At 41.6% G+C, this 14124-nt stretch overlaps 1 protein-coding gene across 10 annotated transcripts in view; it reads left to right on the plus strand.

Moving 5' to 3' along the window:
- NCOA3 (nuclear receptor coactivator 3) overlaps positions 1–14124 on the plus strand; it is a 94964-nt gene that overhangs the window by 70008 nt on the left and 10832 nt on the right. For 8 of the 10 annotated variants that reach the window (XM_068149863.1, XM_068149873.1, XM_068149870.1 and 5 more), the window contains 11 exons: positions 1074–1174; positions 2789–2963; positions 3504–3677; positions 4609–4710; positions 5924–6064; positions 7365–7512; positions 8852–9240; positions 9456–10333; positions 10792–10927; positions 12005–12196; positions 12756–12995. In XM_068149863.1, the coding sequence (XP_068005964.1) occupies positions 1074–1174; positions 2789–2963; positions 3504–3677; positions 4609–4710; positions 5924–6064; positions 7365–7512; positions 8852–9240; positions 9456–10333; positions 10792–10927; positions 12005–12196; positions 12756–12995 (2676 nt within the window). The remainder of the gene's footprint in view (positions 1–1073; positions 1175–2788; positions 2964–3503; positions 3678–4608; positions 4711–5923; positions 6065–7364; positions 7513–8851; positions 9241–9455; positions 10334–10791; positions 10928–12004; positions 12197–12755; positions 12996–14124) is intronic. The other 2 variants (XM_068149869.1, XM_068149872.1) reach the window with 1 other exon arrangement.

The raw sequence follows: 14124 nt of genomic DNA on the forward strand, positions 1-14124 counted from the left end.
AATTCCTTTTCCAAACCTTGGGAAATTGAGTGGTGTTTTTCCTAATTGCGTGTAACAGAGAGAGCCTTCAAACTTTGCCTTGAACCAAGCTATTAACATACCTTTAAAGAATTTTCTGTGTAAAAGCAAGCAAACATTTTCCATCACTTTTTTGCCTTTTTAACTGGGAATCAGGGCTTTTCAAGTGGTTGGCTGGCTTTGTTCTGTTTTGTTTTCAATGCCAGCCTACTTCCACTCCTCAGTGACTGTAGCCTACCGTGTGTACCTATTTCCCTTGGGCAGTAAGGTACTGTGCTTGGTATTTTCATGGTGAATTGCCACACTTTTGAAGACATGTTAAAACAATTCTAAAAATTCACCTTAATTTCTGTTCTTTTAAGGTTTTCTAGCATAATGTAGTGTAGTGTATTGTAACAATTCTGTTTCATTGTAGAGGTGAGTATGTGCTCATCTTCTACTCCTCCTGTGATCTGCTTAGGCAGCTGGCAAGTGCCACGGAATAAAGTTTTGTCTCCTGTTTTCTGTACTTCTGCTGCCTGGCATGGTTTCTCATTCCACCTTCCCTGCAATCAGTTTATTTTCAGTATTTTATTATGAAAATGTAATTTTTATTATGCATACACATATGTATACATAGACACATGTTCGTGTTAACATGATCTGAAGCTCTTTAGTAGAACAAAGGTAATGGCATCTGAAGGCTTTGACCCACAATGATGAGATGACCAAAATAAAAACACAAGGAAAAGAGAGTTACAAAGGCCACTGAAAGATTCAGTAGACATTCATCAGCCAGATGACCCTAAAAGCAGCAGAAGAAATACTGTTCACAAAAGGAGTTGGTCTTGCCAGCTTTAACTGTGAAGGCAAATTATGTCAGCAAAGAGTTTGACATTATGTAGCAATGACAGTTTTCCTAGTTGTAAGCAACTGATAATATATGAGAACTCCCCTCTCATTCGTGCTTTTTTTTTGCCTTTATTCAGATGCTTCCTAGAATGTGGCTTGTAACACTGGAATGTGGCCTTCATGGGAAGTGTCACTTTACTGAAATGTATCTTTTGGGTTTGCAGGAAAAGCAGTTTCTAATGATGATGACGTTCAGAAAGCTGATGTTTCTTCTACGGGTCAAGGAGTTATTGATAAGGATTCACTGGGACCTCTTTTATTACAGGCAAGTACAAATTAGGCCCTAGGAAATCTCTGTGAAAACGAATAGAATAGAATAGACCAGACCAGACCAGGTTGGAAAAGACCTTTGAGATCATCGAGTCCAACCTATCACCCAACACCATCTAATCAACTAAACCACGGCACAAAGTGCCTCATCCAGTCTCCTCTTAAACATCTCCAGTGATAGTGACTCCACCACCTCCCTGGGCAGCCCATTCCAATGGCCAATCTCTCTTTCTGTCAAGAACTTCTTCCTAACATCCATCCTAAACCTCCCTTGGTGCAGCTTGAGACTGTGTCCTCTTGTTCTGTTGGTGGTTGCCTGGGAGAAGATGTGAATATGGCAGGTGAGAATATTGCAACAAAGCCTGCAGTCCTGTAGCAGTAAATACATGTGAGAACTGCACAGAATGATGCCTGAAAGGGGTGAGGAATGAAACCTATCATGTTCTGTCTCTCTGGAATTCACTGTAGAAGGCAAGAGAACAGCAGCACTGGACTTTTTCTCATTGCTGTGCTTTACTTTCTCCAGCAGTAATTAGCAAACCACTGCTAAAGCAGTGATTAACAATATGAGGACTAGTTTGATTATTTTTTTTTTCCCTAGGTGATAGGCATTAAAATAAATAGCTGAGGATTTTTTCAAGGCTAGAGCTTTGTGCTCTGTGTGGGAGTTTGTGATTCTAAATTGTGAAGCATTTAAAACAAATGTCATCAAGGAGAATAGCTTAAGAATAACGGTAAAGAAAGATACACAGCAGATCCTGTTTCTTTATGCCTGGAAAACCAATCCCATATTTCCAGGTCCATTAAAAAGCACTTTTGTAATTTAATTGGTTTACATAGATTCTGATTTTTTTTTTTAATGTGTTGTTTTTTTCCTTTCAGTTCATAAACTATAGGATTTTAAGATATGGGGAGACCCTCTTCTCTTACCACTTGCTGTTTGAAATGTCATCCTGTGCTCGTCTTAATATTTGTTTCCATTGAGTTTCTGCTTGTTCAATTTGACAGCTGTTGAAATAATGTTACTAATTCATTATCTTGTGCTGAAATGAAGCAAGAATGAAACAAGAAGCCTGGTTAGCACTGTGAAAGAGCTCAGGGGAATAACAAATGGGCAGATTAATTTTTAATATTGAAATCAGTCCTTTCTAGACACAGCGTTCCACAGAGAAAAATTTAAAGCTTTAGCTCTACCTTTGCCAAGCAATGTGTGTATTGTGACTTGACATTTATCACCCATACAGCTTTTAAATGAAATTATGGTCAGAGTTAGAATCAGAGAATAGCTTAGGTTGGAAGGGATCTTAGAGATCATTTACTCCAACTTCCCTTCCATGGGCAGGGAGGCTTCCCAGCTAGACACAGCTGATCAAGGCCTCATCCAACCTGGCCTTGAATGCACTCCCAGGGGGAGGCATCCACAACCTCCCTGGGCAACCCATTCCAGAGTCTCACTGCCTTTCTGCTGAAGAACTTTTTCCTAAGATCCAGTCTAAACCTACTCTCCCTCAGCTAAAACCATCCCCCCTTGTCCTATTGCTAGACACTCTTACAAAAAGTCCCTCTCCAGGTGATGTCTTACGTGATGTGTTGTCATGTTAATATTTAGGCATTGGACGGTTTCCTGTTTGTTGTAAATCGAGATGGGAACATAGTATTTGTGTCAGAGAATGTCACACAGTATCTGCAATATAAGCAAGAAGATCTGGTTAATACAAGTGTCTATGGCATCTTGCATGAAGAGGACCGGAAGGACTTCCTTAAAAACTTACCTAAGTCTTCAGGTAATAAGAGTTGCTCTTGAAGTAACTAGTACACTGTTACTGGCCTAGCTGAAAACAATCAGAGAAGAAAAAGCAACTTGTTTAAGAACAAATTGCTTAGAGAAATCACATTTGACTATGAGAAGATGTTACTCTTGAAAATTGTTACTGTATTCCTACTAAAGCACACCGCCAAAAAGAAATGTGCTGGAAATTCACACGGTGCTTTGGCCTTTGCTGTTTGTTTACCTGTAAATTAAAGCAAGGATGCTAAAGCAGCCTGTTCCTTAAAGCCTCAAGACTAGCTAAGGAAACTGCCTATCTTTTAAACATGTGAATGATTTCTCAGCTCTCCTGCAAGTGACTGAAAATAAGGGAAAGAGGATTTTTTCACTTGCTTCTCAATGCCACTCTTTTATACTGTGGTGTGAAACTGATGCCATATTGAGAAAGGACTTTAAAAGATTCCTCAGTCACTCTAATCTAGGAACAAAGTATCTGAATTAAGAAGGATTTGGTTTATCTGAAGTGTTTTATTAATTCTTCCTGTGTTGTTTTAAGTTAATGGAGTTGCTTGGAGCAATGAAACACCGAGGCAGAAGAGTCATACATTCAATTGCCGGATAATGGTGAAAACCTCTCATGAGCTTTTGGAAGATGTGGGCAGTCAAAGATATGAAACAATGCAGTGTTTTGCTTTATCTCAGCCAAGAGCCATGATGGAAGAAGGGGAAGGTAAGAAACATTGTGGAATTATTTTCTGCACAAAAGAAATCTCTTGAGTAAAGCTTTTGGGCATTTAGTTTATGTTAGGAAGCCTGTAGCTTCTGCAATCCGTTTGAAAGGAAGTAAGGAACAGAATAAAATAGAATAGAATAAACCAGGTTGGAAGAGACCTTCGAGATCATCACATCCAACCCATCATCCAACACCATCTAATCAACTAAACCATGGCACCAAGCACCCCATCAAGTCTTCTCCTAAACACCTCCAGTGATGGTGACTCCACCACCTCCCTGGGCAGCACATTCCAATGGGCAATCGCTCTCTCTATATTGAACTTCTTCCTAACATCCAGCCTAAACCTCCCCTTGAGACTGTCCTCTTGTTCTGGTGCTGGTTGCCTGGGAGAAGAGACCAGCCCCCACCTGTCTGCAACGTCCCTTCAGGTAGTTGTAGAGAGCAATAAGGTCTCCCCTGAGCCTCCTCTTCTCCAGGCTAAGCAATCCCAGCTCCCTCAGCCTCTCCTCACAGGGCTGTGCTCCAAACCCCTCCCCAGCTTTGTTGCTCTTCTCTGGACACGTTCCAGCAACTCAACATCTTTCCTAAACTGAGGGGCCCAGAACTGGACACAGGACTCAAGGTGTGGCCTAACCAGTGCTGAGTACAGAGGGAGAATGACCTCCCTGCTCCTGCTGACCACACTGTTCCTGATCCAGGCCAGGATGCCGTTGGCCTTCTTGGCTGCCTGGGCACACTGTTGGCTCATGTTCAGCCTATTGTCAACCAGTCCCCCCAGGTACTGGACAAAGTACAAAACCCCTTTATTGTTTTCTAACTTGCATTTTAACCAAGGAAGATGCTGCAGCTATTTTTCATGGAATAAACCAGGAGTGAAAAGTAAGCAGATAAATCAGTTGGGTTTTGGTTTTTGTTTCCAACACAGATTTGCAGTCCTGTATGATTTGTGTGGCACGTCGGATCACAACTGCAGAAAGGGTGTTTCCAACAAACCCAGAGAGCTTTATCACAAGGCATGATCTTTCAGGTGAGAAATGTACCCAAGATGGAAGGTATCCTTTTTGTCGTAGCGCTCTTGTTTTAAATACATCAAGTGTGTGAATGAATTGCGTATCTGTAGTGACTAGCAGAATTCATACTGGGAATTCCCAACTGTTTTTTGCAGTACACTGTTGTTGGCAGTGGGGTATAGTGTCACATTTTCTGTCCACATGAGTAGGCTGTTGTTTGGCAGCTTGGTGGAAAGCATTACTTGCTTTTTAACCTGGCAGCATTTCAAATGGTTGTCATTGTGCTTTCTTTTACACACTTTAAGTCATAACTGAAGCTAATGAAAGGCCTTCAGAATGCTTGTGTTTTCATGCAGTACAGGAGCTAATGTTTGAAATGCTTTATACTGTTTATATTGAAATGCTTATATGGGGCTTTTTTAGATGCCACTTTGGGTTCATGGTGCTCATTTGTGGATGTAGTTGGTTAGTATTTCTGAAGCTCTGGCATTAGCCTGTGGGTGCTTAATTTCCTCTTACTCAGTTATCTAAATCATAGAATCATAGCAACAACAAGGTTGGAAAAGACCTCAAAGATCATCAAGTCCAACCTGTCACCCAAGACCTCATGACTACTAGACCATGGCACCAAGTGCCACATCCAATCCCCTCTTGAACACCTCCAGGGATGGTGACTCCACCACCTCCCTGGGCAGCCCATTCCAATGGCTAACAATTCTCTCTGTGAAGAACTTTCTCCTCACCTCAAGCCTAAACTTCCCCTGGTGCAGCTTGAGACTGTGTCCTCTTGTTCTGGTGCTGGCTGCCTGGGAGAAGAGACCAATGCCCTTCTGGCTACAACCTCCCTTCAGGTAGTTGTAGACAGCAATAAGATCTCCCCTGACCCTTCTCTTCCCCAGGCTAAACAATCCCAGCTCCTTCAGCCTCTCCTCATAGAGCTGTGCTCAAGGCCTCTCCCCAGCCTCATTGCCCTTCTCTGGATATGTTCAAGAGTCTCAATGTCCTTCTTAAATTGAGGGGGTGATCCCTTTGAATGTTCATGTTTTAACCAGCAGCATCATGTTCCTATATGGCAGATAATTCATAAATAACTTCTGCACTCACAATTTGACGTTGGGGCAGAACAATTAAAACGGTGATATTGGAGGCTTCTGAAATGTACCATATTTATACAAAAGGACTGGCAGAGTTACACAACTTTTAACTTCTGGCTTTTCATTCCTGTTACAGGCAAACTAGTCAACATTGATACAAACTCACTGCGGTCTTCCATGAGACCTGGCTTTGAGGATATAATTCGTCGCTGTATCCAGAGGTTCTTATGCCACAACGATGGACAGTCCTGGTCAAACAAACGCCACTATCATGAAGGTAAAAATCTGTTTGAGTGGTCTGCTGCTTGTCCCAGTGAAACCCACAAATGCTGAATTCTGCCCACACCCTTTTTTCCCCATGTTTTCTGTTAGTGTTAACTGCTGCCAGTGATTTACAAGGTTAAGGAGAACGACCTCTTTCTCAAGAGGAATTCTGATGGAATTGTTTTGGTTTTCTGATGTGTTTGTTTTGACAATCTTAATGGAAAATACCAGATGCATGGTCTGGGAGCCTGAAGGAAGCTGGTTTTCCACAGGTAGCTATATATTGATATATATATATCTCAATATATACCACTGTCATTGGACAGTGACAGCTATAATTCTGTAATAACACGCAATCCTTAGCTATCACTAGCTTGTTATTTTTGTTTAACATTAGATTGACTTTAATTAGAATTCAGCCTTTAACAGAATAAAGGATAGCTCTCTAAAAGTGGTAACAGTTGTGCTGATGCCTATTTTTCACTCAGGACACAAAGGTTAAAAATGCTTCCAGTGTTAAGTGTTTTGTAATGCTAATTTGATAACCTTGATAGATAAAGTGAAGTACAGCCACTGTCTTCAGTAAGAAAGATGACATTTTCTATCTAGGTTTTCTGGACTCTAGCCTTATTGAAGGATTTACAGAGTAATTCCAGTAGAAGAGGCGTTAAATAAAGGGAAATTTACACTGGCTGCATGTAGAGTTGCAATTCCATTGGAAGCTCTTTGACTGAACTGATACAATTAACAAAAGGTGTGGAGCTCAGATTAAGTGTGATGGTTTTCACATTGAAATAAATTTGTCGTTGAAATAAAACTTTAAACTCAAAACCACCTCACCTGTAGGCTTCCCAGTTTCACTTCTATGCCATATTAATTACCTGTGTATTTTAGTGCCACTAATATTTTAAGTGATGGTTCCTCCCAAGGAGAAGCCACGGAAACCGACTAACCTACTTGAAAGTCTGTGAACAAATGTAGAACTTTGCCAGCTGTGCATGGTGAGCACAAAATACTGCAGAAACAGAGCAGTCTTGTTGGGTTTTTACCTTCCCTCCATTAAATTAGGAGAAAATGTGGACTATTTCACAGAATTTTAGGGGTTGGAAGGGACCTCGAAAGATCATCTAGTCCAACCCCCAACATCCTCACTCTGAATATCTGTCTTGGATGTGACTTGAACAAACAAACAAAAAACTCCCGCCACCATCCTCAGCAAATGAAGGTTATTGTGTTAAAAATCTGTAGAGTGCATGTGGATAACATTTTATTCTTTTTAAAGCATGACCTGTATTTGTGTGTTTCTTTTGTAGCTTATACACAAGGGCACGCTGAAACACCGCTGTATAGGTTTTCCTTAGCGGACGGTACCATAGTGACAGCGCAAACGAAGAGCAAGCTCTTCCGCAATCCTGTGACTAATGACCGCCATGGATTTGTCTCTACCCACTTCCTTCAAAGGTAAAATCAGTGATCACAGAACCACAGAGTGCTAGGGCTTGGAAGGGACCTTGAAAGATCATCCAGTCTAAGCCCCCCTGTCAGAGCACGATCAGCTAGGGTAGGTCACAGAGGAATGCATCCAGATGGGTTTTGGATGTCTCTGGAGAAGGAGACTCCATGACAGTATCACAGTATAACTTATGTTGGAAAGGACCTCGAGGATCATCGAGTCCAACCTATCAACACAGACCCCATGACTAGACCATGGCACCAAGTGCCACGTCCAATCTCCTCTTGAACTCCTCCAGGGATGGTGACTCAACCACCTCCCTGGGCAGCACATTCCAATGAGGAACAACTCGCTTGGTGAAGAACTTCCTCCTCACCTCGAGTCTAAACCTCCCCTGGTGCAGCCTGTTCCAGGGTTTTGTCACCCTCAAAGTAGAAAAGTTTTTCCTTATGTTCACGTGGATGTCTGTCTGTCTTCTAAGTGTCATAGCTTTCAAAAAGATATCTGAGCTTGAAGATACCAGACAAAAATAGCATACTGAAAGATTTTATCTGGTTGAAACTCAAGTGGAGGGGGAATAGCTTGGGAAGCAGAGTTGCACAGCATACAAATCCATGTGTCAACCCAATGCTGACACTCCCAACTTAACTGTGAAGGGAGGACAGTCACAGCCAAAACAGAGGCTTTTCCTCAGTGCATGCATGGAGCCTGTATTATGTATTTGTAATTCTTTTGGGTTAATATTTACAATGATGAAACACTGAAAATAGAAATGCTCAGTCACATGCTTTATCACACTCTTTTTTTTATTGCAGACCAATTAAAAAGACAACAAAACCCCCTCAGATGCATCATCGATGACTCTGAGTTAAATGTAGCTTAAATAGCATTTCCTGTGACCTGTTCTTGTTGATTGGAATAATAATTGAAATGCCACTCTGGAGGGAATCTGTCTGCTTCTGACATTAAAGTGCCTCCAGATGCTGAAAAATGAGTAGCTGAGATTGTTCAGGGTGTCATTAGTGTGCACAGTAGAATGGTGTCATGCACTGACTCAGGAAGGGAGTAAAAGGAGGAAGATGTTTAAACTGATAATCTGACTAATGACTGCTGCTGAAAGCCCTTTGAAGGGGTGATACTGTGTGTACTTGTGACTCAAATCACCTAAAGGACTAGGCAGGTCTGTAATGAAGAAGTGGCTTTAGTTCTGCTTTTGTGGTACTGCTCTTTTGAAAAAAAAATACTTGGGGAGTTATTAAATAATGTGATTGTCTCTGTAGTGCTTCATTCCAAGCAAGGTTTTAATCTGTTTTCCTGGGGTTTCTGGGGATGTTGTTGAACTTGCAGAGAGCAAAATGGATATCGGCCAAATCCGAATTCAGTTGGGCAAAACATCAGAGCACCTGTGGCTGGAAACACAAATTCTGTTGGTGGTCTTATGAACATGTCACCTGGTCAAGGCATGCCTATGCAGAACAGGAGCTATGGCATGGGAGATCCCAGTGCAGTGGGTCAGCTCAGCAGCACTCGATATGGAGGCCCTGGTAACATGGCACCAGTGAACTCTGGCCCTGGAATGCAGTCCTCTGCTTATCAGAACAACAGTTATGGCTTAAATATAAGTAGCCCACCACATGGTAGTCCTGGTTTATCTTCCAACCAACAGAATCTGATGATATCCCCTAGGAATCGAGGGAGTCCAAAAATGAATTCGCACCAGTTTTCTCCAGTCACAGGTATTTGATCTTTGCTTTGTTACCTTGCCTCTCTTCAATGTCAATTTGATCTGTCATCCTTTTTCACAGTTCTGTATGACCTTGTGTGCATTAAATGTAGTACACCTGACTCCATGGTAAATGACATGAAATCAATGTGGCAGCCATACATAATCCAAAGGAAAAGAAGACCTGGGCAGTACTGCAGCCTTATTTTGATCTCTGTCATGTTACAGGTATGCACTCTCCAATGGGAACTGCCAGCAACACCGGCAACAGCACTTTCTCTAGCAGTTCTCTCAGTGCTCTTCAAGCCATCAGTGAGGGTGTTGGAACTTCCCTTTTATCAACACTTTCTTCACCGGGTCCAAAATTGGATAATTCACCAAACATGAGCATGGGTCAGCAAAGTAAAACGAGTACCCAGGACTCCAAAAGCCCTTCTGGTTTGTACTGTGAACAAAATCAAGTGGAAAGTTCCATCTGCCAGTCAAACAGCAGGGATCTCCTTAGTGAAAAAGATAGTAAAGAGGGAAATTTAGAAGCATCTGAAAGTCAGAGGGGACCATCTGAAAGCAAAGGGCATAAGAAACTTCTTCAGCTACTCACATGCTCCTCAGATGAAAGAGGACATTCTACAGCATCAAACTCGCCTTTAGACTCCAGCTGTAAAGAATCTTCTACCAGTGTTACCAGTCCTTCAGGAGTTTCCTCATCAACATCTGGAGGTGTATCTTCTTCCTCAAACATGCACGGGTCACTCCTGCAAGAGAAGCACAGGATTTTACATAAACTGTTGCAGAATGGCAATTCTCCTGCAGAGGTAGCCAAGATCACAGCTGAAGCTACTGGTAAAGACACTTACCATGATGCTAGCAATCCAGCCCCCTGTGGAGAAGGGCCTGTCAAACAGGAACAACTGAGCCCAAAGAAGAAGGAAAACAATGCTTTGCTAAGATACCTGTTAGACAAGGATGATGTGAAGGACCCACTTTCCAAAGAGTTGAAGCCTAAAGTAGAAAATACAGAGACTAAGATGGGACAGTGCACTAGTTCTACCATTCCTACTAGCCATGAGAAAGCGATGAAAATAAAGACAGAACCAGCGGAGGAGGTATGGCATAACAAAACCTGGTGGTACTGAACACACCAGGGTTTTCTTGTTGCAGTGAGTGGCCAAATACAGAAGTCTTGTTTAGTGTGTGTGTGTGTGTAAACATTTCAGAGAGAGCTGTGCAAAGGTACATGCTTGATGAGAGCTGTTTGCCCCCCTTAGTATTTTCCTCTTTGCAATTTGTGGTGACTGAAATGTTTATATTCAAAGGTGCTTTATGGTTTGTTTATTTATTTATGTGTCCTTCCAGTTTCTCCTAAAGCCAGCTAAAACACTCTTAAGAAGATGTAGTTAAATCATATCTGAAGTTCTCTGGAAATGGAGAGATAGCTCAAGTACTGTTAGTGAATGAAAACCTTTATCTCCCATTAACATCCTTCAAGATTAGCAAGGAGCTAAAGAAAAGCTGAAGGAATATTCTGGTGAATAACCTTGGTATTTTACTGTGTCTGTTTCAGATGAGTGGTGACTTGGATAATTTGGATGCAATTCTAGGTGATCTGACTAGTTCAGAGTTCTACAATAATGCTATGTCTGCAAATGGAAACAACCTTGGGACAAAGCAAGCATTATTCCAAGGCAATGCCTTATTGGGTAAGGAATTGCATCTATTATCTCTTTGGGTTTAAAATTAGGTTTTTTTCCTTACATGATGTAAACATAATGCATCCTCAGATCCTCAGAGAATGCTGTTTTGATCTCCTATATCTTCAAGGGCAAATGCAAAATATGCAATTAAGCTTTCCTATTATGTACACTATTAGCTGTTCTGACAGCACTCATCTACTCCACACACAATGAATAAAGTTAACTTCAGTCCCTGATTTTATGGTTTCTTCTGGGTTTGTCTAATGATTTCTCAGAAACATCAGGAAAAATGTTTTGTGACTTGTCAACTAAAATTGAGACTTTTTGTTCCTTACAAACAGCTACAGGTTTGGTGGCAAGCTTTTCATTTCCCACTTACCTGTGGCCTGCAAATGCTAACCAGTACAGGTCCTTGACATTGAAAGTAATGCCCTTCCTTAGTAGGAAGCTGAGCAGACCTTGCTAACAGACCAGCATCATTGCACTGCCACTTCCTTCTACAGTGTTCGTTCTCTCTTGGTTATAGAGAGCAGTAGATTGCTGAGGTAACCCTAATGAGGTGAAACATGGGTAATGATAAATGCCAAACCAGGTACAAGAACAGGTCAAGCCACTGATACTGCTGGCTGTGGAGCACAGTGATTTCTGGGTTAATCAGTCCAGATAGTACAGTGTGCTTAGGAGCACAATGCATCTAGTTTCAGCCTGTTCCACACAGAATCATTTGACATGTTTCTATCTGCATGTCACAGTACCCAAAGACTGGGCAGTCCTGTAGCATGGAGTCTGTAACACTGGTGTTTTGCACAGTCTTAAAAACATGGTTGATGACAGAGCTTACATGAAAATGAACTTTTTTGTGTCTAGGGCCAGAGGGAACTGCATTTGGTTTTTCCTGTTAAAGGTCCTAACTGTGCACTCAAAATGTCATTTGTGTAGCGAAAATGTAAGCAAAATAACTACTGCTAGCTTGTATAAGGTCAAATGTATCTTCCCATAAATAGATCAGATGTACTTAGTTTAAGTCATTCCTGGTGCTTTCCATTTCAAATGCACAGTTTCCTGCATCTCTTAATTTTTTAGCAGGCATGAGGAGTCCCCAGTCCATGCAGACTACTCGCCCACCTTTCAACAGAGCCATGTCTTTAGACAGCCCTATGGGCTCGAGTGCTCCAGCGAGGAACGTCAACGCGTTCTCCATGTTACAGAAGCAAAACTTGATGGGTGGAAGCCCAAGAATGATGGAAAACCAGGAAAATTTTGGAGCCAATCTGGGTTTGTTGATTGTGTACAAATAGATTTCACTTTAAAGGAAAAAAGCTTTTATGTAAAAAAAGCTTGCAAGATTATAACATGAACTTTGGTGAGAAAGAAACCTTAAAGTATATTAAATCTGCCATCAGCATATAAATGCTTCTTAATTATTACCCCTAGCTATAACAATAAGCTATGGTTTAGTTAGTCATGAGGTGTTGGGTGACAGGTTGGATTTGATGATCTCTGAGATCTTTTCCAATCTGATTGATTCTATGATTATCTGAGTATTACTGCCAGTGCTTTTGTTTAGTAGTTACGTGGCTGTTTTGACTTTAACCTGGGGTTTGTTATAAGCAACCAGAACAGGTCATGATGGCAGTCTGTTGTTAATATTTTAAAATATCCTTAGATTAATGTAGCTGTTTGGTGATTCAGAACTTGGCATGGTAAGCTTTAGCTGCTTTTGTGGGAGTTGAGTGAACTGCTCCATCGTCGGCAGGTGTCCCCGTCGGTAAAACCAAAATAGCCTTAAAACACACAATATGTAATGTGTTGTCTTTTCTGCTCTTTATTATAGCAAGTGCTCCCAACAGAAATGTAGCAATGAATCAGCATCAGTCAGCAGACTGGGGTTTGTCAAACTCAAAGGTGAACAGGTTGGAACAGACAAATTCCTCTTCGATGCTGAGGCCAGGAGCAGAGTTCAGCACATCCCTTCCCAGACCCACGGTGGGTGGCTCTGTGCCTGGGCTGCCTGTTCGCTCCAACAGCCTGCCAGGGACACGACCAATGCTGCAACAGCAAATGATTCACATGAGTAAGTTCTTTGCTGTTGCTTCTCTTGCTTAGCACCATCTCACCAGTTTCTTTGTAAATGCTCACCACTGGGATCTCTCTAGTCGTGGTAGAAAACTAGCTTTGCATCCAAAGGCTTTTAGAGGTAAAGGCTGCTGTTACTGTTCTGGAAGATTTGATGACTTCTTGATTGCTCTTTTTGTTTCCTTCTGGTGGTACCTGTGTCTTTCATACACAGATAATTCATGCTAAATCCTCGTTTTTTGGGGGGGAAATTTCTGTGTACTTTAGTGCAGTGCTTCTCTGCTAAATCCCAGGAAAATGAAATGCCATCTGTGATTGCATTTGAAGAGTCTAGCATCCTAATTACCTTATTAATTGCACTTGATAGGGATGATTTCAGTTGCTGACTTCTTGGCAACAAGGGTGTGGTTTGTTTTAAAGCTTTTTCTGAAGTATTTCAAAATTCTTCTTGCATGGAGTACTGAAATTTCATATAAAACCATATTGCAACTGCAGGTTCCCTTTGAAGCATTTGTGTGTGCATGGAAGGGAACAAGGGAAAATTCCTAAAGCCAGTGGTTCTTCTCTGTTCTGTCTCTTGGAAAGGTTTAGCCTATGGCTGAAACTGTTCTGTCTAATGTGCTAATGTGTGGCCAGTAAGGGCCAAAATAGGCTGTGCCATTCCTTTTGCCCTTTTTGATCCTGGAAGGTTTGCAAGGCTGTTACCAGTTCTCTTACACTACTGTCTGTCATGAGGCATGTGGATATAAGGCTAAATCAGGGAGAAACTTGTGCAGTCAAGTCAGAATTGCCCAGCTTACCTTCCTAGAAATCATCATCATCATTGTTAGGTGATGCCAGCAAATACTGGGAAGTGAGGGGGTGACACAGACTCTCCTGTGTAGTGCTGTATCTGAATAGGTAAAAGGAAGGCTGTACTCCCAAAGAACAAAATGTTAGGTACCTTCTGTTTCTTTTGATTTTTTTTCACCCTGGTTTGGAACTTAAAATGCCAAACATTGTTGATGTCACTATTGCAAAGTATATTTGCTGGCACCCAGACTTCCCTGGCCAGAAAAATCTTTGTATCTGTGAAGTTTCTGGGTTTTTGGGGGGCTTAAGGGTTAGAGTCACCATCACTGGAGGTG

The sequence above is a fragment of the Melanerpes formicivorus genome, unplaced genomic scaffold, assembly GCF_026170545.1.
Source record: "Melanerpes formicivorus ecotype bairdi unplaced genomic scaffold, bMelFor1.0.p_v2 SCAF_19, whole genome shotgun sequence".
Classification (NCBI taxonomy): domain Eukaryota; kingdom Metazoa; phylum Chordata; class Aves; order Piciformes; family Picidae; genus Melanerpes; species Melanerpes formicivorus.